This window comes from Amphiura filiformis, chromosome 4 (assembly GCF_039555335.1).
Source record: "Amphiura filiformis chromosome 4, Afil_fr2py, whole genome shotgun sequence".
NCBI lineage: Eukaryota > Metazoa > Echinodermata > Ophiuroidea > Amphilepidida > Amphiuridae > Amphiura > Amphiura filiformis.
The window spans coordinates 77,358,526-77,382,972 of record NC_092631.1 but is presented as its reverse complement, the minus strand read 5'-3'; the positions used below and the strand labels follow the sequence as shown (position 1 = coordinate 77,382,972).

Below are 24,447 nucleotides of genomic sequence, written 5' to 3'. Positions count from 1 at the left end.
TGTACTCCGCAATCCCAAGTGATATGAAATGAAATAAGCATTTTACTTGCTGGATATAATTGAAATCATACATTATATCAAAACCATGTATATGACAAAACACTAAGGTCGCAATAAGCTAGTACAATAAGCCTATATAGTTTTCCATTTCAATATACAAAAATATGTTCTTTTTCTAAGTGAAATCAAATGATGAGACAAAATAGAGAGTAGACTTACTTAAGTAAACATCTCTTGTCTATAATACATAGTATCAAAAAACTGGTTAGTCAATTGCTGGTTAGTTTAGAATGCAAGATAATACTGGTATGATGTACATTTACAATTTGAGTTTCAACAAGTGAAGTTAGTATTAATATATTATAGTGTGGTGCACAATATTAAGTAATGTCACTGTATCATATTCTGCATAATAATTCATGGTTTAAAATTGGTTTACAGTTAAATTAATCCCGGCAACAACTAACAGAGGAAATAATATGAAGTGATTCTTGTTGTTTTAACAAGAATCACTTCTTGTTCTTATGTGAATTCTTCAAGAATTCACATAATTAATTTATGTGATATTTAAAAATATCACATAAATTTACTTGCTGCTAAAACTGTAAATTATCTCTTTAAAATTATTATGTCTATTTCGAGTAAACCATAATAAATTAATCCATCAATGTTGCCAATTTCTGAGTAGTGTGAAAATTAAATCACATGTAGGTCAGTCAGGCTGACAGATGTTTCTTCTAACTAATTTAGTCATTTATCAACCACCCACCATTTTCCTAGAATCTGTATGATATAGAGACAGATGACATTAACCTTTTATTGGCACACAATTACCCTAATCCATCCATATATGTGATTCTTTCTTTTATATAGCTGATAAAATATCTTGAGGTTGATAGTATCTTTCTTTTATTTTACTTGCATGTAGTAAAGAGCTGTATTGGGCTATTCAAGTTGAAATCCATACACCTCTATGGAAGACATGACCTTAAACTTCCACACACAGGGTGTTAATTTCAAATGGAGTCACCCATTCAGGTAACCCCATTTGAAATTCACACTCACTGTGTGTCAGATCTTCCATACAGAGTGTATTGATTTCAACTGGAATAGCCCATTGCAAGCAAAGAGGTTAGGCAAGGAAAGTTCGATCTCCCTTTAATAGCCCTGCACTTAACGAAATGCCCCATATTGGATTGGCACACACAGGGACCGGTCCCTGTGTATTGTGTATGGATTCAAATGAGTATCTTCATCTTAAAGCATGAGAGTTACAAAGATTTACCCATGTAGTGTTGGGTGCTGATAATAAATTGGCAAAACACATTACATGCTTGTTGTATTTACAAAAAATGCATACAATTAGAAGCATGGAAAGCATATAGAGATATATAATTAATAATCAAAACCCATCTACTATTTTTCCTTCCATGAGCCACACAGCAACATGGTGGAATCCGTGCTCTCCTAACCTAACCTTTTTGATTGCAACTGATGCTGCTATACTATACCAGATACACCTGATTAAACCAGATGACAAATTAGCTGCATTCAAACACATTATTTTGGCAATGATTCGTCTGGACTGTACAATGAATAACTTTGCTGATTCAAGATTCATCTTAATGGTAATACCCAGAATCCTTTGCACATAAACTGACACTATGACATCATCAATGCTCAGATCATCACTTCGCATGCTGAACTGGTGTAGCATGTGCACCAATGATGACATAGCTTAGGTTTTATTTGCATATACCCAAATGGTCAATTTAATTGGTGTGTAAGGAACACAAACCTGTTACCTGTGTTTGTGTGATATAATAAAAGAATACTATGAATATCAGGCTCTGATGACAATGAGCAAATTTTGAATAGATTGACATGTTGCACAAATGGATTTATTGATCAAGATAAAGAGACATCTTGACTTGGAACATGCCTTGATCAAGGCAACTGCATACAATTAATTTCGCTCAAGGTTATGTATCAATACCAATATATCTTTCAGCCTAATACAGTGTGAGTACATTAGCCAATCGCCAATGAGGGCTGACATACAATATACTTATTAAAACATCAGTTTGCAATAATAGTCGAAAGCCCTGTTCGGGTCACAATTGTTAGTTGTTAATCTTACTTACAGTTATTATATTGCAGCTTTCCAGCATAATAGTTTGTATATTATTTACATTATGTACAATTCAATGCAGTGATTAAAAGAATAATCAATCTGCACTAAAAAACATAAAACTGTACAGAAATACTTGAATGTAACCTTTCATATTCTCAGCTTGGCGATCTCATTTGAACTATAATATTAATTAGTGTGAATCAACACATTAATAAGTACTGGAGAAGTTTATAAAGTAGAATTCAGTTTTCTATGAGTCGCATACATAACTCAGCAACCGGCACTGAGTCTCAAGATCGAACAGAAGAAGTTGGCTTCAATTGAAAAGGTTACATTGACTTCTTTGAGCACAAAAGATCCACTGCATTTGTTTACTTTTGAAAAAACAATGCGATTCAGTTTTGATCACATGTGAAAAAGCAGGTTTGCATCAAGTGTATTTTTTTTTCGTCATGTAACTATTGAGCATGATAACGTCGGTAATTTGACCCAAAAATGCATCATTTTGGGCAAAAATGTACTTAAATGTACTAACATATGTGCTTAACACTTTTGTGCACCAAATAATACTGGATCTGTATGTGAATGCATGATATAAAAGCCTTCAACAGGTTTGTGCTCAAATGTTTTTAAATGTCAGTTAAGCATTTAGTATCCATGTCATTTACCATTAAAAATTATTTTATTAGTCTCTATTAGTATTACATGATATGTGCACCTGTTAAAAAATGTCACTATTATATAATAATATGATACAATACCGAAATCCCACAATGACCATGTCCCACAATGAAATGACCAATTCCCACAATGATATTATACCACAAAATCCCACAAAATGCACATGACCTTTTTGTGCTCCATGCAGTTGATTTTCAAGTTGTTCTCTGAGGTGGTGGAGGAGGTGCCTTCTTCCCAGTCAACGACCCAGAATCTGTCCTCCTTGGAGGAGGGGGAGGTTTGGCTCCTTTGTTGTTGGAGGTTTGGCTGGTTAACTGAGGCTTAAGAGCATAAGAAAGATAGCTTTAATTGGAAAGGTTATATTCAAGTTGTTCTCTGAGGTGGTGGAGGAGGTACCTTCTTCCCACCTAACGACCCGGAATCTGTCCTCCTTGGAGGAGGTGGAGGTTTGGGTCCTTTGTTGGAGGTTTGTCTGGTTAACTGAGCATTGGGATGACCTGTTGACCGGAGTGTTACTCCTGGAGATTGAGGTAGGACACGGATGGCATTGACACCCCCTGGAGATTGAGGAGGGCTTTGGATGCCTTGCTTGACAGGTGGACCATCAACAGGATACATAACTCTAGGGGGGTGCCCTTGTCTAGGTGATTGTGACCCTGATGGGTTGTAGGGGTTCTGTCCTGCCTGGCTAAATGGAATATCCTGACGTGTCATTCTATTTCTAGGAGATGGTGGCGGTTTACTAATCAAGTTATTGTTATTAATTGTAACGCCTGGTCTTGGTTTTAAAGCACTGTTAAGCTCATGCAGAAAAGATGAACTTGTTTGCCTGGAGTGAGTAGGGGGTGACATAGGACTTCCATTGGGCATTTGCTGGATTTGCTGTGGGGAACGAGGACTGATGATATCGACAGGAGAGCTACGCGATGGGTGTGACGGATATGGGCTTGAGCGTGGACTTGACTGCTGTGGTGGAGAGTATATGTGATGGGATTGTTGCTGGTGTGCGCTGGGAGATTGCGGCTGCTGCTGTTGCTTTGGGGTTGGTGCATATATATTTGAGCCAGTTTCTCTGTATCCATGCGGTGATGAGGCTTGGGTTTGGGGTTGCACAATAGCTTGTGGTTTATGTGATTTTGGCATTAATGATGGTGACAACACATGATACACAGGTGGTGAGTTGTCATGTGTTGCTTTAGGACTTCCCACTCTCTGACTTGTTGTATTTGCATTTATAAGGGTAACAGGACTATGTTGTTGTTGCTGCTGCTGCTGGTTACGCGACATTGCACTAGAACTCATAGCATTAGCATTAATGCGCATAACAGGACTGCCAGGGCCTTGTGGTTTGCCATGATGAGGTTTACTATGACCTAATGCCACCTGATGAGAAATAGCATGGGGGATAGGATGTGCATCAATAAGCTGAATATTATGTGGACTAGGACTTGATCTTGCTATTGGTGGTGACATGGGCTGTACACCGGATATAGAATGGGACCGTGTGTGCTGCGGTAACGCATAATGCGTTTGCTCTGTATTAGGGAAAGACACCGGACGTGAAGTAGGATGAGACTGGGCATAGGAGTAGCTATAACGTGGCGTATAGGAAGGCTGGTAGCCCTGTGATGTATTGCTATTACTCAATATAGGTTTGGCTGGGGTATGCGGTGATGGAGGAGGCGTATCAGAACTATGTACTGGGATGTTTTCCTCTAAATCCTCCTTAAATTGCACACGTTTGCCATTCTCCCCTCTTGATGGACTCACTCCTCTTTGTTTACTTGTGCTAATAATAGATGTGGTTTTCTTATTAGAAACACCTGCCAGTTGTGTACCACCTGTTGGGCTAGAAGATGATTTTTTATTCAAATTTGGGGGTGGTAACCCTTTAACTTGAGGGCCACTTTGAGTGATTACAGTGACCGCTACTGGGTCTTTATTATTAGCTGTTACATGGACACATACCGCATTGGAATTGTTGAGATTATTGGCATTGTTGATTGATGTCTTTCTCTGGTTATCTGCTGCAGACTGGTCTCTGTCCATCTCTAGTTCAAGTTCCAGTAATGACTGTTGAACATCAATATTGTCAAATGTCTGTGGATTATTGCCTTTTGCCATTGTTGGAGTTACTACTGATGATTTGAAAGTACCCTGAAATGATGACAAGAAGAGGAATTAAATAATGGTACAATGCTACGAAAACCATAATAATTTTGATTTTTACTTAAAAATGGTAAAACTGAAAAAGTTGTTGGTCCTGATCATGGATCCGATTGATATACACACTTAAAAGTGTACTAGGAATCTGACATTGAGAGGGGTTTAAGGGTGAAGAGAGTTCAAAATATACTACTTAAAAACAGACTTTGCAGAGAAAACCGTTACCGGTTTTGTGTCTGTAACACAGATATGCAATTTTTGTCAATTTGGATATTTAGGGTAAGTTGTTATGGTGGACTGAACAAATTTGGCATGTAAAATCAAATTTGGCACTCTTCTCAAAAACTGCTTTTTTTTGCAGAAATCTGCCTTGCTAGTTGGATTCCTTGCATCAGTTCCTTTCTAAAAATGTGTGATTTTAAGTACTTATCATCATTACTTGATACAATATAAAAGAATGTCTAAAATGTCCCACTTTGAGTGATTCTGCATGCCACCTTAATAACCCAACTAGAATTATTTGATTCATAATTAATGTGGCTCCCACAACAAAGGCTTAATTAATATTTACAAATGTGCAAGTAACATGAAACAAAACTACTCAGTACAAGAGGTCATCATTTTCTATCACTCTACCAAGTTTACAATTGCAACTCAATCTTTGATAAATTCCACAGCAAACTTCCAATACATATTTTATTGGAAGTGATTGCTCCTAAATACAAAAGAGCATACATGTATGGCATAGGGTATCAAAATCACAATTACCAAAGTACTGGGAAGTTCATCGCAATTGTTGAAAGTCCCATTAAGGTTATCAAGAATCATAATTACTACAATTTGCAAAAGTATTTTGCAGTTTTGAGGTTCTTTGTAACCATTGTTGTTCAATTTATGATCACTTTTGGCACACCTTTGTAGGAGCTTGTAAGCAAGGTCCAAGATTTTCCCACACACAATGAAACTATAATACTTGAAAATATCCAACATACCATATTGTCAGTAGCAAACGCCCCCTCTAATACATTTATATGCACCCACCTAATTTTGGTTGAAAGTTTCCAAAACACAGATATTCGTGCAAAATCATGTGCGTAAGCTTAAATTGGATTTTTTATCTACTGGATGTCACAATACACAATTGCATGGACAAAACCTATTGTAAAATTTCAACTTCCATTCAGTTCAACGCTATATTAAAGTAGAATTTTCATTTAGAGAAGTAGAATTTTCAATTACAGAACTAATTACATTTTTTAATGAAAATGACTTTTGTAGTGATGATGTTATCACAATCGATGTGAATGCTGTTTATATCTACCCCAATTTTGAATTTGAAACCATCAAGATAAAAAAAATCTGGAAGTGAGTCGTATTTCACCCCAATGGGTTACACATCCATTTTTTCACTGAAAAATTTGCCTCTAAAAAACACCCCTCTGAAACAAGTGCATGCCCCAAGGCATTTACTACAGACAATATGGTAAAATGCATGTGATAAGAAATCAAGTGATAAAGCCTGCACAAGAGTAGCAGCAGCAGTAAGCACACACACATACATACCTCTTCCTGTGAGTCTGAGCCTGTTGGTGATAACACTTTATCCTAGCAAAGCAAAAGAAAAGCACACACATACAATGTACCAACTTATATAGAATGGTGAAATCATAGAAAATGTGAAGGCTTTCAAATGTGACTAGCAGTGCAGTATGAACAACTGAGGTGATTATGATGTATATTATCATCATAAGGGTTGTAGTGAATTTGAACAAAAATTTTATGATAAATGTGATATAGATGACTTCTGTTGAACATAAATTCTACTTGAAACATGTGGCAAATAAGGCTGATATAATAATGATGCTTTTAGCATTCCCCAACAAATTAAAGATTTTTTTGCAATGCCTACAGTACTAACAAGAAACTGACAACATAATCTCAGTCTGAGTCAGATATGACTGATCCAAAGGTATATATGCATGTATATCAGTGGTGGTGTGATGTGGTATACAATGCTTTAATACATGGCATGTATAAGCAAGTGTATTTTTTATAGTCTTAGGGATGAAATCAAAACTTGACTGCCGGATGACTGGTTACTGGCAGATGAACCGCGTTCCATTGTTTAGAACAATAGAAACTGGCTCCAACCGGATGGCGGCCCGTAACAGGCTGTCAAGTTTTTATTTCACCTCTTATGGACAAATATTCAGACTACTGTTGCAAACATTACACATAAATGTTAAATAGCCTGCATACTAAAATCCTAATAATATCAAAATTTTCCTCAAATCTGGAGAATTCCTGACAACTTACATCCCTATCTGCATGTTTTAATTCTAGAGCAAGTGTCATCAATATACTATGTCAATTTATCTTATCATTAAGACAAAAAATTCTGGGAGCAGATGCTTGATTTATCAATTTAATTGAAATCTGTTCCTTCAGTATACAAATGCTAACTATCTAGTGTGATGGTTGAAATATAATCACAAATTGAAAGATGGATTGTTTCATTTCATGAGCCAGTATGACAAAAGGGACAAGTTCTTAAAGCAATTATATTTCTGCCATTACATTATGTGAAGATAGTCAATATTTGTTTTTATATCACTCAAAGTTACACTTGATTACATTTCAAGAATACTTAATACTTGTGAAAATAAAATATATATTTTGTCGTGATAGAAATCCGTTATTTTGAAATACCTTTTGACTTATGATTTGCTGGGATGCCATATTCATAGTCTAAGTTAAGTAATAGTAGTTAAGTAAAGGAATCAAAATTGTTGTGGCAAAAAAAATACAAACAAACAAATACACACACACACCAAATCATACTTTGGGCATAATACTGTTGTCTTTGTAAGTGCAAAAGATGAAATATGAATGCAAAGTGCAAATATTCATGACTAAAGTACCGAACACGTAAGCTTAAATAGGTGCAACACTGTGCATGTATATAGATGTGACTGGTGAAATGTTGTGAATAACCCATTGATAAAGACACAAAAAATACAAATATTCTTTACTTGGGGTTACATAATAATAACATTGTGAAGAAGTATGGCACATTTTCAGGATTCTGAAAGAGGCCAACAACTAATATAATTTTCCCCACTTCTTGTAATTAACAACAATTACAAAAACAGGTGTAGTATTCTATGGAACATTTCTACATGATTCAGGGAGCATTTTGTGTGTCTAGCATCATCGTTTTAGGATAAGGATCATTAGATATCAATAGACAGATCACAGTGGCCTATGGTGTATGGTAATCATGGGGTGTGAGTGACCACAGATAAAAAGAAGTCTGAAAAAGTCTGAAATTTGGAAATCCTCTATACTTTTTTACAGAGGAAGTGCAGGAAAAGAGATAAAAATCAAAATCAAAAAAAATCTGAATTCAAATTTTAACCTGAACTCTCACACTGGGTAATACAGGTCTCACAAATTCAATGTTCAAATCAACTGATATTTTGGAAATAAACTTTTTTCAAGGATATATATCAAACTATACCATAAAAAAGGATGCTAGAATCATGTAAATGGCCCTTTTTCATATTTGCTTCTTTTGGCCTGATTGCATCATAAGATGTGAGATATTCCAAAGTGACTTACCTTAGTATTTGTTTGTTCTGCTTCTACTCCTTTCTTCCATGCAGAAGCAAACATATTGCCTACACTACTGGTTCTGTTACTAACATTTCGTTGGATTGATAACTGTTGCATCTGTTGTAACTGTGGTACAGCTAATGAACTGCCGCTTGGACTGATGCCTGTAGAACCTGCAGGAGGAGGAGGAGGAAACAATTGATAGATAATTAGTATTGTTATGTCATCTAAGAGGACTTACAGCAACATAATGCTAAATCATACAAAAGTTAAACAATAAATAGTAACTTCAAATATGGCGCTGTAGAAACAACATGCTAACATGTTACATGCTGTATACCATAAAAACTTGATAGTTCGTATATGTGCTTACCATCAAGCGCTTTTAAAACATGCAAACATGAAGAGCTCCATCCACAAAAGTGTAAAGGGTTTTGAGCAAATCATCGATACACATAGTTATATACAAACAAGTAAACATACAAATGTGTGTCTCAACCCCATTAGCTCAGTTGATAAAGCACCAGGTTTTGGTACAATTTCATGTTTTCAAAAGCGCTCAATAGTAAGCACATAAGCTAACTATCGAGTGTTTACGGTATATTCAAACATAATCCATGGCTACTACTGGAGCACACATGTGGAAGTGCAGAAGTATATGGGTTCCTGGTCAAAAACAAATTACAGTTTAATTATGTCCATTTTTTTCTTACACAAAAATTTTTCTGAAACAAATTTGCTTACAACCACGATTTTGTTAAAACTTGTTTCTGTGATACATTGATAGACTCCTTGATAATTTTTCTACTACTCTTGTTCAACCCGTGTTACTTATCTACCTGTGTTAAAATGCAGAGCGTTGTTTTATCAAAAGTTGAACTTTACTCCAGATCCTTTCCCATACATTCAAAACGGTTCATTAGTTCAATCCATTCAGCACAGCAAATATGTATGTTAATCCTTCACTATGGTAATATCCATCCTATTCAATTCAGCTTGACTAACTTGCAGAGTGGCATAACTGTAACAGTTGTGACATAACTGTAACAGTTACTTGTCACCAAACTAGCTCATCCTTCAAAACTGTTCACAACACTCAAAATATGGTACATCTCCAAATATGAAACCAGAAGATAAATCTCAAATATGTTGCTGCACACAAGACTGATAAGACCCTGCTCATATGCACAACATAAATACTTCATCTGATTAATATCGTCTAGCCTTTGCGGTGTTGCCTATGTGTGCCGTTTTACCCAACCTTCGTCACCAACATATGCCAATTACTCCATTTCCAATTCCCCTCCGTATAACCCATGTGGTGTTTGCTCCATAATGAGATCACTATTATCATATACTTCATCACCATATTCTAATCCTACAGGGCTTCAGGCAGAAAGTGATGATGACTAGCACAGAAAGAGCCCAATTGGGCCCTGTATGATTGTAATTAGTAACCTTGCTATTTCAATCCCCTCATTGAATGCATCCTCATAACATTAGCTTTGATCGGATCACACCAATAACACACACATATCATAAGGACAGAGCAAGAAAGGCGTATACCCAAAGATGCAACATAGCTGCCACATGTAGTTTATCCAAAATAAACCCTTTCTGCAACATATATATAGGTATGAGATTGCTTGTTTGGGTGTATTTGCTATAATGTTTGGAGATTCAGTCATTATCCTTCATACTGCAAGTGCCAGTTCCGTAAAGCAAATGTGTTATAAATAGCTACAGAAATTTGGTAATTATCCATTGATTGCACAAGTAGAAGCATGTAATATGTTAGCAAAAAAATTTATTGCAGTGAAAAGCAGATTTCATGAATGAACAAAATTTTCCACTTTAACCCAATATCTGTGGAAGAAGGGCCCAACTCCATGGAGTTGGGCCTTTCTTCCATAAAAACCATGATTAAGCGTACGTGGAAGACTATTTAGAGAGTGGATTTTGGCTCATCGTTCACACACAAGGAAGAATAGTCTGCTGGCAATAAAATGCTGGGTCTAACTCATTTTTGTAAAAAATTGGAGTTGGGCCCTTCTTCCACTCAGGTATTCAATTGGGTTCAATTCTTCATTTGAATGGAAACTTAAATAGTTATTTCCAGATACCCAAATGTGAGAAGAATTTGACAATTTTGAAAATCCATTTACATCTGTTTGAATTATGGGCATCTTCTCTATCGAAAACAGGAAAATTCCTAATGATCCTCATGGAACTTCCCAGAGCTTTACACCAATAACCACTTCAAAGACTGCAACATCTTCCTAGAATCTTTTGTTTCAATGACAGACCCAACTTATTTAAAACAGACCTGGAATCCCATCCGATAAATAAAGCAACCAATTTGTAAAATACACACTGACTGCTTGATTCCACTGGAACGTTGGCTAGTATTTACAAAGAAGTAGAAGAAAAATAAGTACAGTAAATCTTTATTTACCTATTTGGTCTTCTAGTTTGGTTAACCTCTAACTTGGGGCATTTATATTAGGACTCTGGTCTTAATATTTCAGTCAATAACTGTTTAATGCCGAATGCTCATCACTTGGATATAAATTGCTCCAGAGAAAAATAACATAACTACCACTCAAAATTTGTGATATGCCATTGATTTCAATCAAGTTCCTTCAACAAGAGTCACAGCCCATTTCCACTACAAGTGTAAAACACTTTTCCAAAAGCAGCTATTAACAGTTTCACTTGCACTCAATAGACTACATATACTCAATTACTCCATGACATTAAAGCACACAGATGTTGCTTGAAGGTAAAAAAGAAAGATTTCCTATACATTTGACGCTGGTAGTTTTGGCTAACTGGGTAGTATTCATTACGCGGTACAGTCAAGTTACACTGGGTGACATTTTGTTGAATAGCGCAGTGTGGTAAGGTTAGATGTATCAAGTTGGGATATCTCTTGTGGCTTCAGGGTTGAATGGAACATAACTACTGTTCAATTCAACTTCTTTGAATGAAGATTTATCTTGAGGTGAAGGTCTGAAGGAGCATCTGCTGAATCATCTTAAGGGCATTACAAGGAACAAGTAGGTTACAAAACATGCTGTAAGTTTGGGTAGAATCATGAAAGGAAATTTGGTAATAGGGAGCAATGTCCATCAAGAGGAAAAATAAAATATATATCCTAAGAAAAATTATTAGGATTTTATTTCATAAGCAATGGTGAATGTTTTTCTGAATTTATCTTAATTATATTCTTCATAACTTGAATGCAACATTTTCATAGAGGAGGAAATAAACAAACTTTGTTTCTTCCTGCTGCATCATGTTACTATTTAAGAAATACTCAATAAAAAATGAACAAAAATTTTAGCCCGTCAAGTAAAAATGTATATCAAAATAATGAAACTCTACTAGCACTAGGGTGAATGCTCAGGATATATCAATGAATATTCCTGACAATACACGCATCTTTATGGATGGACCTATGAGCTCCAGTCATCATGTAAAGAATAGCACTTACTAATGTTTTACTGCTACAGGCACTTAGAAATAATAATCACATTAACAAAACCAAAAGTGCAAAAGCATTTATCCAGGCTGACAAACCGAATACCTTTTTAGCTCAATGTAATTAATCAATCCTTTTACAGATTTCAGTTTTTCTTTCTATCCTGTGTTCAAATTGCCTCCAGCGACAATGTTATCCTATGCATACCATCGTACTATTCAGCTTTGAATACAATTGTCAACAACTTGACTGTTTAAAATACTACGGCTTATAATGATCAAGAACTACTGACCCAATACTGGGCATGTTCCTATCTGTCTCAAGTTTTAATGATAATATTTTCTACTATGGTCATTGATATTTAAAATTCTTGAGTTTTCATTAATATTTTGTGAATAGTGCCCTACTCAAGATTCTCACATGGAAGGTTACAAAATAATAAAATTATCAGCCAAATGTGGAATACTGTATACCATATAGTGTTGGAATACATGCAACATTCATAAACCCAGATTTATAATGATTACATCTGCTCAATTATGTAATCACCACAGGATTAAGAGCAATTTGATATTTGCAGCCAATATACGTCAAGGGGATGAAAGGTCCATATCAGGTCAATGTTATCTATGTCAGGTGGGCATAAAGTATATTTGTAATATCTATTTCTGTAAACTGTGTGTGGGTTAATTTGGCAAATAATTATTAATTAATAAGTGTGACTTAAATCAAGATTAAACTAAGCTATATCAGACATGGAACAAGACTTGTTTGGTTTCAGTAAGAAATAACCTTTCAACCACTGTATAAACTGTAACTCAACTCTAATAATATCAATTATCAAATTGTGTATATTATTATATTGGTTGTATATATTGCTTACCAATTTTTTAAATCAAAAATTGCTGTTTTTAAAATTATTGTTGCTGTTTTTTAATTCTTGCCTTGCTGTTAATGCTTTTAATCCACTGTTTCATTCCTCTTGTGTCATTTGCTCGTTTCCTGAGGCTGTTGGTTTTAAAATCATTATCGTTTATTTTGATTGCTGTTTTATATTTTGCTCTTTCATGCTTTTTGTAGTGTAAGTTATGTGTAATTAAGTTGTTCAGCGCATAGTGACCTTTTAGTTTTATGCGCTTTATAAATGCATTTTATTATTATTTTATTTTATTATTAATTAAAACCCTAATTACAGTAATCCTTTTAACAATTTAAAATAGAAAGTTGGTCATCAATCTTTTATAGAAACATATTCTGGCTACACTATAATATTTTACCTGGTACAGATTTAGATCTAATCTGATGTATGATTTGACTTAACCCTAGGGGGTGTTTTGGGTAAGGGTGCTCTATATATTGCCTGCTCCTTTCCAGGGCGGCACCTATGAGTGCGCTATCTTGTGGTATTTTAGGGTCTCAGGGTTAAAAGGTGGTACGAAAGGCAAAATCAAGTTGCTCTGATTGAGATTAAAATAGACTTGTTGCAGAGAGATATGCAAAATAATCTTAATTCTAAAATTTGAGTTAATCGGACAAACGGTTTTTGAGATATTGCTGTTGAAAGATTCTTTGTATTCTATTGTTTTTGCCAATATATTGATGAAGTTAATGAAGAAAATTGGCAAAATGTGCTCATTAATATTAATTTTGCCAATATTTTCCCAATATTTTATGAATAAACCTTCATACTACTTTTACCTTTTAAATTTTGACCTGAAACTTTGCCAATGTGTCTCTATGACCTAAACCTTTAACATGTGATTTTCCATAAATCTAATTAGCATATTTGCATAATTAATTAGCCTTAAGTATAATGGTAATTAATTATGCAAATATGCAAATTGGATGGGCGGGAAAATCACATGGTAATGTTTTAGGCCATAGAAACACATTGGCAAAGTTTCATGTCAAAATCATTTAAAATAAATTAAAGTAGTATGAAGGTTTATTCATAAGATATTGGTATAATATTGGCAAACATGAATATTCATGAGCACATTTTGCCAATTTTCCTCATTAACTTCATCAATATATTGGCAAAAAACAATAGAATACAAAGAAACTAAAAACATGCATATCTTGACAACCGTATGTCCGATTTCCTTCAAACAAAAACTATTTTGCTCAGTGTATTTAGCTTAACTTATTCAATCTATTCAAATGGTTCTAAATTCAGTTTCTGTTTTCCAGAAACATCGTTTCGAACCCCCTTAACAATCAGGTGAAAGGTACTAATATGCGACTGTTCAGTGCTTTAAAATAGTAAAACAATATTTCATAACATAAACAGATGCTCTAAACTTTACGACGACTAGAAGAATGAATTAAAAAAAATTCAGAAAATCTGAATTAACCACTTAATATATGAATACGGCAATGCTCTCCTGTATAAAGCCAAATCAAAGGCCCTGGACTGTTTACAATCTCTCCTAAACACAGCCGCTAAAATTATTTTCTGTGTGATATCCCATCACCTAGCTCTCCTGGACACTCTACTCTGGCTGCCCATACGGGAGCACATCAAATTCAAGATATGCATATATGTTTTTAAATGTCTTCAAGGTAATGCACCAGATTATCTCAAAACTTATCTCACTCATAAGCTCAAACCTGCCAAAGGACCCCATGACACGTTCATCTTCTGATACTACTCTTCTCACCGCTCATGTCAGGAAAAATCGCATTGGGGATAAATCGTTTTATGTTGGCACCCGCACTCTGGAGCAGCCTCCCAAGAACCATTGGGGAGGCATGCACACTGCCTAGTTTCAAGAAGGTTTTTGAAGTCTCATTTTTATCCATCATATTGTCTCTGTTTTTGTTTTTGCTTAGTTTTTATGGTGCTTTGATCAACAGTCAGTATGCAGGCACACGCAATTACGTTGCTTTTCTAACCCACACCATTGACCCGGAAGTACTCATGCTGTTACGAAGCAGAGTTTGACCCTGAAAAGTTGGCCCGGGAAAACTTCGTTTTTTAATGTTTAGAATCATAAATCGATGGAAATTTGCTCATTATATGCCAGGATAGGGATGATATTATCTATCCATATGCATAGATTCATGCAAAATATATTGCATTGTTGGAAATACAAGCAATGTTTTTTGGTAAAAAATTTAGTATGGTTTTGGATATTTTCTCACGAAATTTAACGCAAATATCTGATTTTCAGAATGCCGGTCCTTGATATCACTTGACAAAATACATAATTTGTAATCTTTTGCATTGAAAAATTCAACTCCGATATCATGAGGATATTTTACCTGGTCAAACGGATAGATATAATTTGTACTTTTCATTTTGAGACCGGACTGTCAGACCGCCGATCATCGCGTTTGTTTTGATCAGAAATCATGACCTTGACTGGGCTAAATCACGCGCAGTGATTGGCTGGTTATAATCACGTGGCACGTAAAATAATAAAAATCCCTTTAAAAAGGGATAAATAAAATAAATAATTTTTTAAAACTTATAATAACATGTGTGACAATACTAAGAGCTGGGGGGGGGGGGTTAGAAGGGGCATTTTTTGAAAGGTCAAAAGGGGTAGCCTATGGTGGGGGAGGGCAAGAGGGCTTGGTCAAATTTTTTTATCCCCCCCCCCCTTCAGCCAAAAAAAAAAAAAAAAAAAAACAACAGAAAATCCATTACTTTGGGCCAAAATTACCATGAGGGTCAATATTTTTCCCAGAAAAAATATAATCCCAGAAAAATATTTTTCCCAGAAAAAATTTTTTTTCCCAGAACAAAATATTTTCTCAGAAAAAATATTTATTCCAAAAAAATATTTATCACAGAAAAAACACTTTGCTCTGAAAAAGTATTTATCCAGGAAAAATATTTTTTCCAGATAAATTTTTGAAAGGTCAAAAGGAACAGCCTATGGTGGGGGAGGGCAAGAGGGCTGGGTTCATTTGTTTTATTCCCCCCCCCCATCAGCAAAAAAATAAAAACACAAACAAAAACAGAAAATCCATTATATACTTTGGACCAAAATTAACATGAGGCAACGAAAAAAGAAACCCTGTTCTACGGGCAGACGGACCTTTCAAGTAGGGTCGGTCGTTTTGGGGTTTGTTTTTTTTTTCGGGTTTTTTTAATGACCCAAAAAATGACTAAAATCTGTAAATAAATTGCAATTTGAGAAAATACAAAAAAAAAATCCTGAAATTTCCGAAATTTGGGTCGGCATTCATTTGTACAAGAATTTTTTCGTAGAACAGGGTTTTCTTTTTCGTCAGCCGGGGCCAATATTTTTCCCAGAAAAAATGTTACTCCCAGAAAAAATTGGTTTTCTTACAAAAAAAGTTTTCCCAGAACAAAATATTTTTCCCAGAAAAAATATTTATCCCAAAAAAAATATTTATCCTGGATAAAACATTTTGCTCGAAAAAGTATTTATCCAGGAAAATATTTTCCAGAAAAAACCATTAATCCCAGAATATTTTTCTGGTTTAAGTTATTTTTCTGTGAGAATATATATATTTTTTTGTGGGAATAATATTTTTGTGGGATTCAGTAATTCTATTAAGTATACTACTAGTCAATACGGATGGATGAATCATACAACAAAAATTATACACATGAAAATTCCAAGTTTGTTATATTTTTCTTTTTTATTAAATAGAAAAAAAAAAAGGGCATCAGGCCTAAAAATTGTTTGATTGGCGTAACATAAAAAAATAGGGCAAGGCCTACTTTTAGGGTAGGTTGGGCTACGCCAATCAAACAATTTTTAGGCCTAATTTTTATTATAAATAATAATGATTAAATAATTATTAGCTGCAAATAACACCGTCTTAATTTTTTCTGGCTTTTTTTGTTGCACATTTCTGCCTTGTCAAAGGAGGACACATAAACCGAGGGGTATACACGGTAATCCCTGATGCTGCAACACCGCAGGATTTCATCAGCAACTTGTTCTGTAAATTATAGTTCCCCTCATCTCTGTTCAGATGAAGCAGATCATGTTCGGAACAGTCTGGATTTCAAAGTGTTTCACTTGCAAACGTGAAGTAATAATTTGTGCCCAGGCCTGCACAAACATTCTGCATTTGAATGTCAAGTAATTTTATGGATGCATTAATTGTCCAAGTCAGAACAGTAGAACTGCATGTCTGTGGATGACATTGTTAATGAGAAGCTTTAAGAGTATCAGGGTACTTGTATATTGTCTTAATTGTGGAACACAACTCTGTAAATTCTGCGACAGTTCGAGAAACAAATTCAGAATTTAATGCGTTTGATCCGACATGAAGAAATAATATCTGGCTAAATTCCTATTCCTATTTCGACATCATATTCAATAGCCATCTGCTTGAACCATTTCTCCTTGCTTGTACATGTAGAATGGAGTGACATGTACGACCAGTCAACTGCGTCTTTGTAAATATCAAACATGTCCATAATCTAAGTATTTGGTGAGCGAGTCCCCAACGATAACAACTTGCAGAGCCCCCTAATCTGGCGAGCACCTGTAATAAAAAATGAAGATATCAGGTATTAATACTAGAGCCCCATAAAAACAAAAAACAAAATCGGATTCATCATTCTTAGAAGACTTTTTCGGCGAGGATTTTACAAAAATTTCCAATTTTGCGGCAATTTTTTGCAAATTTTTTTTATTTGACCCCCCAAAAATCACTTTACCCCCCCCCTCAGAAAAAAAAATCCCTTGCTGCCACTGTTATCATGATAGTTGGCAGTACAGTACACATTAAGTTGGGTGCATATACATTATTGTGAGTTATGCAATGTCCAACAAAATCGTATCGACGTCTCTACAGGTTTCAAACTTAAAAAACACTTGGGACCACCGATTTTTGAGGTCCGAGACCGAGATCGACATTTATACATCAGAGACCGATACCGCAATCAATATTCATGAATTGTAAGAGAGATCTAGCATGTCTAGTTACGTTTGTTGTCATTGTTGTTGCAATGTTGGAGCGATGAATGCATTTATCCATCCATTATAGGCTATAGTTCTTCATGATTTCAGTATAAACACTTCTTCATGATACTTTGAGATTCGGATTCCATAAATAAAAGTTGATGAATTCAAAATTTTAACCAGTTTCTTGACCTGAGCTGTCATTACTGTCCAGACCATACCAGAGCTGAATTAAATTTATAAAACACGTCATATAATCTGGGAATACCATGTAAAATAAATGCATTTAAGTGCCGATTGAATTGTATAAAATGGCCCGGAAAAATGGTAATTTTCGTCGGGCGGATTTTTATTATTGGAACTTGTCGGTCCCCAATGATTTTGGTATCAAACAAAAGCTTCATCTCTCAACTACAACAAAAACACACGAAATTAACGTCAATTTCTTGACCCGGTCAAACGGATAGTTACAAACTACTCATGTCACACAATTCTTCAAACCCACCGAAACTTCCAACCAATATTTCATCACTTTACGATCACGAAACTCATCAAATTTGGACTTAAAATACTGTAAGAATCTGGACATTTCAACTTACCTCGCCATTTTGTCGCAGCTCTGCATACCAACCCGGAAATAGCCTCGAAAGATATTTGACATAGGGCAGACCTTTCCTATGACGTATTTCACAGGGTTGACATCCTACGATCGCGGTTTAGAAAATGCGAGGTCAGCGCTGTGAGCACGATTGCTGCACACTGACTGTCAAGTTGGAAAGGCACCTTATCAAATGTTGTTTATGTATGTAATATCTTATAAAGCAAAATATATTGGCCTTGTGTAATCAATTCCTACATCATCTGTCATAAGTTTAGTATCATTATATTGCTATTTTTAGTTGAGAAATTATTGCAGTCTTATATATGATGACATCACATAAATACCAACTCAAAAATATGCAAATTGGGTCAGTAACCTCCAACCGTGAACTGAGATGAAAATTGAGCAGGCAGACCTTTTTTATCAATACAAATTAGAAATACTGTATTATACAAGTTGGAATCATGAAAGCTAATAGGTGACAACAACAGGTCAAATGATCAGGATTTATAGGTATAAAGGTCTAAAATGACCTTTGCAATGCAATAAGACATGAAAATACTATAAATAGGTATTAACCTTGTCAACTGTTAGCACTGGAATGCATGCTAGATATCTATACCAGATCAAAGGCGTAAGTAACAAAACAATTGCATCCTAAAAATTGTGTGAAAAAAGATTTACACATCTTTCCCATATCTATACATTTCCTGAAACAAGATCCTGTTTCCTGAAATCTGAAAATTCCCTGAAATCTGAAAATTCCCTAAAAATTGACATCTCTACCGGATGCATTTATTCATCTAATGCTAAGGATCATTGTAGTTGTCAAGAGGTGCTTACCTTGTGAACTGTGGGTACTCTGAGTGCTAGCACTGGAATGCATGCTAGATATCGAGGAAGAATCTCCCAGACTGCTTTGTGACATGCTCTCAATACTGGATGCATATTCACTCATCTCACGCTGGGTATCATTGTAGTTGTCAAGAAGTGCCTTGCCATACTGTCAACAAAATAATAACGCAGTGTATGATTAATTCACATGGTTCACAGACATTGTCTCATTAAAAGTAATGTTTCTCTAGGCAAACAAAGGCAGCACTACAACAATATAAGTGAGCCAAGAATGCAAACTGAAAATAAGTATATTAAAAAAAAAAAAAAAAATGCGGTTTGTAGCTAAGATGGCTCTCACAACACAGGTTTGAAATAATATGCAAATAAGCTAATTAATATTCATAAATATGCAATTACCCTGACACAAAATTATACAGCACAAGAGGTCACCAACCGAGCTATGCAGGAAGCCAATTGCATCAAAGCTTTATTTATCCTTAATGCTTGTTGATAGAGAGCAGGTATGATTTGGAACCTTAGCTGGGCCTAGTATACTATAATGGCCCTGATGCCATTGGCGTCCTTGAAAGCTTGACTGGTCTTAATACCCAGAGGACACAGGTTAAAATCCTGGTCAAGAATTAAAATTATACTTTGGCCTACTGGAGGGAAAGAATAGACTACACAAATATCTGTAAATGTAAACTAAAAATCAATTTAAATCTATTATATAGCCATCATCAGTTGGTCATGAAATTATTTCTGTAAAGTAATCCATTACAAGCAACAAAATATTTGGACTCGGCAATCTACACTGATCAAAATTATTTACCATCTATAGTCTGTATATCTACCTTGAGTCACCGGCACTAGCTTTGAAGTTCATTGTGTGCTGCGTTGGCTAAGCGTAGTTTCTTGCGTGTACATATGCGGCATGTTGACCACGCGCGTAAAAGTATGTACACACACCAAGTAACGCTAAGCTAACGCAGAATACGCTGAACTTCAAAGCTAGTGCCGGTGACTCGAGGTAGATATATAGACTATAGCCTATATGTTTACATCTTGTCCTATAATTACCAACATGATATACATGAATATGAACTACTGAATGGTTGCCTAGACCTTACCTTGGCGATTCTGATACCTGTGATCCACCTCTGACACGACCTGTAGTCCTCAGCACACATATACTTGATATATTTAGATTTCTGCTGGATTTGTGGATGCTGTAGCAGAAATACAGACAAATACAATAAGTAAATAGGTGCATGAGTATATTTGTGGACATTAAAGTATATATGTAGAGTTAAAAAACAACTCTCAAACAGTTACATTATTTACAAAAATGAAACGGATACAGTCATTTAATGTCAACACCCAAAACCGTCAAAACATTATACCAACTTATTTTGACTGCATATTTTAGCTGTGATTAAAACCCTGACCCTGTTGCTGAATTCAACTTGAAACCATCTTCTTTGTGATATTCTTTTAAGTAAAATATAGTACTCTTGAATAAAGAATCTCTCTTATTATTATTATAAAGAGCATGTATGTCATTTCTTTTGCTGCGCGTTTAGTATAGGGCTATAATCTGTATCAAGTTGAGAATAACGCCATGTAATTTGCAGTGGCAGATTTGAACAGTGCATTCTAATCTAATCCCGAACAGCATATGTGACCATCCACCACAAAGTCGGCTCTGGACCATTTTCTGTTTATTGCAGATTTTGTAACAATGTACTTTCAGCTTTAGAATGACACCTCAACCAGCTTCATCTGACATCTGGAAGCTTGTCGTGGATGGGCACATATACACATGCGTAGAAGGGCGATTTGTTCCGTACCCTGGTGACGCAACTGCATAAACGCACTGTTTTGAATCTACCATTGCAAAATCTGACATTTCGTTACTCGAATTCAGACAAGACACATTTATTCACTCTTAGATCACGAGAACCAATCAGAGCAAGTGTTAGAAAAATGCAAACCGTGCACTGATTGTGTATATGCACAGACGCATTCATTTTTCTTACGGGTTGATGCATTTATATTTGCTTGTATTTTCCAACACTTTAGTGATAATTTTGTTATAAAAATATCAAAATCATTAAATCTTTTTCCCGTGTATGAAATAGGTTAATAAATGCGTATCCCTGCTTGCTTGAGAAATTGTACAAAAATGCTCTTGCACTGAGATGTTGATGCGTCTAATGCACTCCCCCTTCAGGGCTCCTGCAGTAGACGCATCAACAACTCAATACGCTTGCATTATTTTGCACAATTTCACTTCCAACACACATTTATTAACCTATAACTATAGCATCATACACATGCAATTAAAAAAAAAGCTCAAAAACATGTTATATACATGTCTATAGTTAGGGACACCTAGGTAGGGAGATGTGTATGAGTGAGTGAGTATGATTTTCTTTCCTCAGTAGTTCGGGACTCTTCAATTTTGTATGAATTATGCAAATTATTATTCCCATAATTATTATCAAATTCACTAGAGGATGGTATAAATTTGATAAATTATTTTTTTTATTAGCCAGCTGCAAAAAAGCTGAATACATAGAATTCAGATAATATCTATGTACATAACTAAACAGATGCACAATATATGAGTGCAAGCTGCTGAAATGATAATCAATTCATAGAATATCACAACCCTCTCTCTTCATTAACATCTCAAATTTGTGGCTCTGTACTTTTATTGACCTTTCAACTCAGCAATGCACTTTACATGATCTGCCAAGGTGTCAAGCTATATTGACATTGATAATTGCTTTGGGTAGAACTGATTTTTCCTTCTTATTTTGAAGCACATATTGTCAAGTAGAATGTGAACGGCTCCTCTTAAAATGTGTTGAAATATAAAAACCATACCTTGGCATTTTATGGCCTTAATTAACTTTGTCTCCATCATCACCTAATTGTGTACTAGTGACTTGCTGGACCCAGTGTACACGACCTTACCCTTCATAAAGTGTACTTTCCTTTAATGCATACTGATACTATATATGTTCATTTAAATTCAAAATAAATTGCTGCTGGCATCGTACAAGTAATTGGCATATTAGCCTCCAGATCAATATGTGTGTATTCTATTGATATGACTATCTTACGCCTGGTGCCAATAAAGTGTATTTTCAAACACATTTGGTCATTTTGTAGAAATTTCATCAAATATTTTCTAAAGGAGGAGTAACTTTAACCGCCGTTACTGAAGAGACACAAGCCCTATGACTACAAGTGCATGTATAATACTATAATCTATGTATACATTACAAAGCACTTTATAATAATGGTCCAGAAATCACTAATAAATGACCATCAATTAGTATTCCCAGGTCAGCTTATGTTGATGCACAAATATGTGTATACACCATACACTAAAGATATAACACTATGAATGACCTTGGTTAATCCTTGACATTATCAGTCGCACATAAAATCACATTATTCAGACATCAATGCTTGCTTTCATTAAAGGTGTGGCTTCATGCCCATTCCTATACTAAACCACAGCACCTCACTAAATGATCACAATTTTTAACATGGGTTTCTATTCTATGGATTGATGTGCTTGATATTATGTTTAATTTTTTCATCAATATTCTGGCATATATGTATAAGATAAAGCCCCTCTTTGTTGTCTGATGTGATGGAATGAAGGTAATCTTGTGAATAAATGAGGGGTATCCTCTATATTTATTGGAAATTATACAATGTAATGTAAAAAAGAGAGATTGACACTCTGGAATGTGAAACCAGCCGGGGAAACCAGGCATGAACCTTTCCCTTTTAGTATGCTCAAAGCTATATAATGTATGATTTCCATCAAATTTGATTTTTTTATTCTTTACTCAAAATGCTAAAATAGTAAACGTCAAGAAAGGTTTTTTGTCCATTTTAAGCTAAAGTAAAATAACTAGATAAACAAAACTTGTTAGTCTGGTTAAAATTATTTTGCTTTGTTACTCAGGTTGACACTTTGAACATTTCACTTGGTAGTTCTTTGCTCAATTTGCATGTCATTTCCGTGCAATCCCTTTTGTGCAATGTCCATCGCATGCCTATATCTTTTGATATTTCTTAATGATGTATAAATTGGCATTTTGTTTTTATGTACTTATGTTTTTTAATTGTGAAGCGCCTTGTGGTCTTTGATGTAATATGCTACATAAGATTGAATTATTATTATTATCATTATTAAAAGCGAAAGAAAGACCACTGGCTATTTTGACAATTTTAAAATGTGGAATTCTATGAGAGACTTAAAAGTCTGCATATGATATTTCGTCAAAACTGCTGTTGACCTGACAAACACAACAAACTTAGCTGATTCCATTTATAAATTTCATATCATAAAATCATACATTATGGTTCTAAAGTTCTGATTATTATCATGTCACAGAAACAATACACCATTATAAGATATTCTTTGGCCTCATCTCATAACCAATTTGAGCAACAAACAAGTAATTTACCTTGATTGCATCGCATAGACACATATCTATTTGTAGGTGTAAATCTGGCTGTTTGTTATAAAGACATACACTGTCCTATACCATGTGTGATGAACAGTGTTAGATAAAAGCGAGCAACACAATAATGAAAAAGACACATCAACCTGCATAACATATATGAATATTCCAATGTGTTATGGCACTTACCTTGAGTGCAAAGCAGTGATCTGTGGGTGATTTATACTTCTTCTTCCAACCTACACCATTGTATACACTATAATGCTCAAATTGTACCAGACAAACCAGATCCTTGGATAACTGTAATTAACACAACATACACATCAGTCATCATACCAACATATCAGCAAACCAAAAATACAGCGATAACACCAAACATATTTATCCTTATGGAATTTGTTGGAGTGGTAGTAGAGTTGTACTACATGGTATAGTGGCAAACATCATAGTGAATTAAGACGTCTGATAAGCTCCTTACTCGCTCACGCTAGCCTAAAGGAGCTTGCACAAATTCATCTGCATAAATGCCAAAATCATCCTGC

At 35.0% G+C, this 24,447-nt stretch overlaps 1 protein-coding gene and 1 long non-coding RNA gene across 8 annotated transcripts in view; both read right to left on the bottom strand.

Moving 5' to 3' along the window:
• The window catches only part of LOC140151439 (uncharacterized), a 174,621-nt gene that overhangs the window by 9,406 nt on the left and 140,768 nt on the right, over nt 1-24,447 (bottom strand). For 4 of the 7 annotated variants that reach the window (XM_072173783.1, XM_072173786.1, XM_072173787.1 and 1 more), the window contains 6 exons: nt 24,095-24,205; nt 20,543-20,641; nt 19,419-19,578; nt 8,603-8,769; nt 6,545-6,586; nt 1,893-4,972 (listed from right to left, as the gene is read on the bottom strand). In XM_072173783.1, the coding sequence (XP_072029884.1) occupies nt 3,179-4,972; nt 6,545-6,586; nt 8,603-8,769; nt 19,419-19,578; nt 20,543-20,641; nt 24,095-24,205 (2,373 nt within the window). In that variant the 3' untranslated portion in view covers nt 1,893-3,178. Of the gene's footprint in view, nt 1-1,892; nt 4,973-6,544; nt 6,587-8,602; nt 8,770-19,418; nt 19,579-20,542; nt 20,642-24,094; nt 24,206-24,447 lie in introns of those variants that run through there. The other 3 variants (XM_072173788.1, XM_072173789.1, XM_072173785.1) reach the window with 3 other exon arrangements.
• On the bottom strand, nt 16,927-18,739 carry LOC140151440 (uncharacterized). The gene is made up of 2 exons (XR_011858937.1): nt 18,574-18,739; nt 16,927-17,555 (listed from the first exon to the last, which is right to left on the bottom strand). It is a non-coding gene; the product is annotated as an uncharacterized lncRNA (long non-coding RNA).